This window comes from Acipenser ruthenus, chromosome 6 (assembly GCF_902713425.1).
Source record: "Acipenser ruthenus chromosome 6, fAciRut3.2 maternal haplotype, whole genome shotgun sequence".
NCBI classification, from domain to species: domain Eukaryota; kingdom Metazoa; phylum Chordata; class Actinopteri; order Acipenseriformes; family Acipenseridae; genus Acipenser; species Acipenser ruthenus.
In genome coordinates, this window is record NC_081194.1 from 71,931,274 (window position 1) to 71,936,000 (window position 4,727).

Genomic DNA, 4,727 nt, shown 5'->3' on the forward strand with positions numbered 1-4,727 from the left:
AACACATTCTCTATCATTTTCTTCTCAGAATTACACACAGATTTAAGACAGTGATTAACAAACAGACAATGTGTCCCCATTTCCAGTCATCGAAGTCATCATCGCAGAAACTGCAGTGCAAGAAAGAACAATTAAGGAACATTGTTAGTCTTTTTATGTATGCTATAACTTGGCTTTCTCTTTAATTACTTAACTAAGAACACATCAGTGAGGTAGGAGTAACAGAAGTGAATATGAAGATGTACTGCCTCAGTGCTTTGCATGGCCTGTATTGTTTTGTAATCCTGTATCTCTCAGATAGATAACCAATTTAAGTTCAGATAGGTATCTAATTTGTTTCTTTCCAGGTACTTGTAAGCAGGTTACACAATCCACACACATTCAACAATTTTAGAGTATGCTATGATACAGTAATTAAGTGTGTGAATGGTCAAATTTTGTGTTACAACCCATACTGACACAACAGCCTTGCATTGTGTCTCTGCAAAGATTTATGTACTACTGTCTTTACGACAGTCGTTTTTATTGTTAATGTGCTTGTATATTAAATGTAATCAGCATCCTTCTGCTACTATTTTTTTTGTTTCACCTTTTTTATTACTGGAAAGTACTTACTACTAAATATAAAGAACTGGTAGTGATTAATCTCCAGTTGTTAGATAAACTAATGCTTTATTTATTATATTTCTGAGAAGGTCCCGTCGATCATTTAAATGTTAGTGTTCAGTTTACTACAGGTGGCTTACACACTTTTAAAATGTAAATATGTGTGACACAGAAAGAATTAACCTGAGTTACAAATCTCCCTCCCGACCTGTGAGGGTGCTGTGTAAAGGGAACAGTGTGCCCCGGACTGTATGGTTTGGCAATTCATTCCCGGGAAAGGGGGCGGAGTCACAGTACACCAAAGTCATCACCCCAGACAGGAAGCGATGTGGCGATCACGCATTGGAGGAAAACGATTGTACTTGCTAACCAAAGGGCCGTGGGTGATGGTATAAAATGGGATGTGACGATGTGAACTGTTCCTTTTGTTATGGTTACGGAAGAACCACTGAAAGACTGTATATGTACCGTGAGTGTTTTGTGTTTGTTTTGTTTGCCGTATTAATTGTACTGTTAGTCCTTTCTAGACGACTAACACTTCCAGGAGCTGTCGCTTAAGGCCAGCAGCCAACCCGGACTTCACTGCACTCGTGTACACTAATAAATTGTATTTCACCACTTGCACAACAGCACTCACTCTGGATTTGTGATTGTGTTTGTGTTCTGTGTGTGTTTAAATACTGTGTATTATTTTGGAACTGAACCCTGTGTTTACTTAACTATGCAATACACATTGTTTTCCTCCATTACTTTACTGTTGTCAAGTGACATTGGAATTATAAATAAACCACCATTTCACCAGTACTTTTGTTGTTTGTCATTGTCTTGAGCACTGCAAACCACTTTGCCACAATATGACAACAAAAAAAAAAATGGAAAAAAAAGATAATCTACTCTTGCACGCTTGTTTCCCGTTTGATGAACCAATTATACATTTTCTTCAATTTCCCCACGATGACCTACCCTTATTAGCACTGATAATTAAAGTCCGATCTGCACTTCTAGTGAACTGTAAAATAAACAGTGGAATGTATTTTCATTTTATTCCACTTATTTGAATGGGTCCAACATGTTTTAAAAAACAAACCTCTATATTAAAAAATTGTCCCAAAAAAAATATATAAATAAAATAATGAAGATATGACTGATGAAAAAAGACTGCTTCAGTGCACAAGGAAAAGTTAAATAATTCAATACAATAGTGAAGTTTGTCTATATAAATGCATATACATTAACAATTTATTAAAAGTGTAAAATGCATGTATTTCACTCTGTAGCCATGAAGCCAAACCAATAAGGAGAATATGTTTTGTGTGCCCCCTGCCAACTCACTGTGGATCGTTGCCACATGTTCACCCCTGTGCACTGTAGGTATTATAGCTTATTGTAATGTACTGTATATTTTGGTGTGATTTGTTCCCCATATAATGCCTCAATCCTGTGACTTATTGTTCATTCTGTAAAACACATGTGTCATCTGTATAGGATGTATGAATTATACACCTCATCCAGCCCCTTCCCTCAAACATTTCTTGCATGACAGTACTGAAAGAAACATCGTTCTGTGATACACATTGGCTGATGGGCTCCACAGTTGAGGAATAGACAACACAGTATACAGTGGGACACTGTTAAATCTTTACAAGTAACAAACTTTACAACATAATCTCAGGAAAAGAAAAAAGCAAATTATAATATTCAGAATTCAGAAGAGAATACATACATACATTGGATATTTATTTGTTTTTGAAAACAATTTTTCAATTATTCATGCAATTGTACAGCACTTGGAAACACAGTAATTGGGAATAGACTTTAAATGTGTTTGGTCATTAGTTATTTATATAAAACGGAATGTTTTCAGTCCATAGTCCCTTTTTACAACATAATCGTTAAAACAAAGAAATGCACAAATGTATTTTTGTTACCTGGGTGACACAGTATCATGGCTTAAAAATGATCATAGCAGCAACATATATACTTTATATACTTTATACATATATATATATATATATATATATATATATATATATATATATATATATATATATATATATATATATATATATAACAAGATTTTCTTTTAATTCATTAAGTCCTTGTACTCACTCATTTTATTGCTATGGAAATAAGAAGGCAGTTTTTATATAACATTGTAAAGGCTTTTGAATCATTACTAAGGATTGTCACTATAATAACTAGAGAAACCCACTTATTAAAAGCAGAGTTTTACTGTTGCAGTGGTCACTGTTCCTCCTTTATAAAATATAGAAGATCGAGAACTACTGTTAGAACATAAAAAGGTCATCACACATGCTGCACAAAAGGAACAGCTGCAGAAACATACCTGCACCTGATGCAGGATTAGATTTATTTCAGAAAACACCTTGCTCTGCATGTCTGCAGAGTGCAATATGAGTTATAGACTGGTATAGTAGGTCCACAATTAGTGGTGGAGTGAGGTAAAATGGGACCAGAAACACCAGCATATTATTTGAATCTACTTTATAGTAGATTGTCAGTCTACCTTTGGGGATATGATAAGGATTTACCACATCGGATTTCAAATGAAATTGTAAAATGTGTTATGCCATGACGGATGGTCCAGATTTGACTTTTTGTCTACTATTTCAACTTCATTCCTAAACTTACTTTTGCCCTGTTATACCTTATGCTTTGACAACAGACAGCGGCTTTTGAAAACTGTACAACAAAAAGATTTCCAGATTTTAAGACAGTTTTTAAAAATAGGTTTCTCTTCCAGTAAAGTGTATCAAAATCTTATATTCGGTGAATGTGGACTGACACCAAAGGTTTGGTTCTAACAGAAAATGTCTGTCTACTCAAACATCGATAATTCTTGTCCTCCTAATGTATCCCTTATCTGAAGCTGGAGTTACTTAAAATGGTCCTTTTTTCTGGGTGCTTGCTAGAGTAGTCCCTGACTATGAATAGACAAACTTTTGCATTACGTATTTCCCACAGCTTGAAAAAAGTTGAGACTTCTGAATTATCATCAAGTCTTCACTCTTAGTTTTTGGACATAAAATATTTCTATGTTAACACTTGCACTGAAGTATTTCTACAGGCACGATAGTGTTATCCTGGAAAGGAATGTTGAAAAACGAAATAAACAAAGTTATATTCTTCCTTTAGAAGGAGTAACCAATGCATTCCTGCTACTAGGCTATATCATTTTATGTAACAATATTTATAGATACCAATATAACTGTAATTATATACTCATGTTTAAAATCAACTACCAGCATTTAATAAAAAATCTAGTTTGAACCCCCTATCCCTTTATACAGATTCAGTAGTATTGAAAGCAAACCTTAGACATTCAATGAATGCAGTCTGCAAGTCCAGCACAGTAGTAAATAAGGCCTCAATTATTTGTGTTGGCAAAAAACAAAAACAAACTTTTTTTGTTTTGTTTTACATCTGTATTCAATTACAACTCTAAACTAAAAAGACCTTATTATGTGCAATACATGGCAATTTTCTTCCATATGTGGAACAGAGCAATGATTATTTAAAAAAAGTTTTAGGCATACAATATTTTCTTTCCAGTTGTCGTTGGAGCTTTCTTCTTATTGCTGATAATGTCGACCCTCATGTGAGGTGGACTGTCGTCTTCAATTTTTCTATCTCCATCTGTGAAAAAAGAACAGAAGATTGCTGTAAAACCTTGTGGTTAAATTACGGTGTGACCATGCCAGACAAATTGGTCATATTGCCTATCTATTACTAGTACTGGAGGTCCTATGGTTCAGTACCAATTGAGAAAACGATTACTGGCTTTCGATTGATGCTTTCATTTAGATTCGTGATTTGTGCGTGGTTACCTCATTTGTCCAATGAATGTTTTCCCATGGAAACAGATTTTTTTGCAATGACTATGTCAAATCTAATGATAGAATAATAAGCTTTTTTTAAAATTTTTATTTAGTAGTCGCCAGTTATTTTTTTTTTGTAGTTTTCGTCCCAATTTAATAGTGTCCAATTATTTTTGTTTAGCTCAGCTCACCGTTACCACCCCGGTGCTAACTCAGAAGTGGCGAAGATGAGCACACGCTGTCCTCCGAAGCGTGTGACGTCAGCCGACCGCATTTTTTTCA

At 34.5% G+C, this 4,727-nt stretch overlaps 1 protein-coding gene across 2 annotated transcripts in view; it reads right to left on the reverse strand.

The window, feature by feature from the left end:
• Positions 1-1,813: 1,813 nt before the first annotated feature.
• LOC117411583 (CD2-associated protein-like) overlaps positions 1,814-4,727 on the reverse strand; it is a 68,876-nt gene continuing 65,962 nt past the window's right edge. For both annotated transcript variants that reach the window (XM_059025780.1, XM_034019236.3), the window contains exon 19: positions 1,814-4,263. In XM_059025780.1, coding sequence (XP_058881763.1) covers positions 4,222-4,263 — 42 coding nt within the window. In that variant the 3' untranslated portion in view covers positions 1,814-4,221. The remainder of the gene's footprint in view (positions 4,264-4,727) is intronic.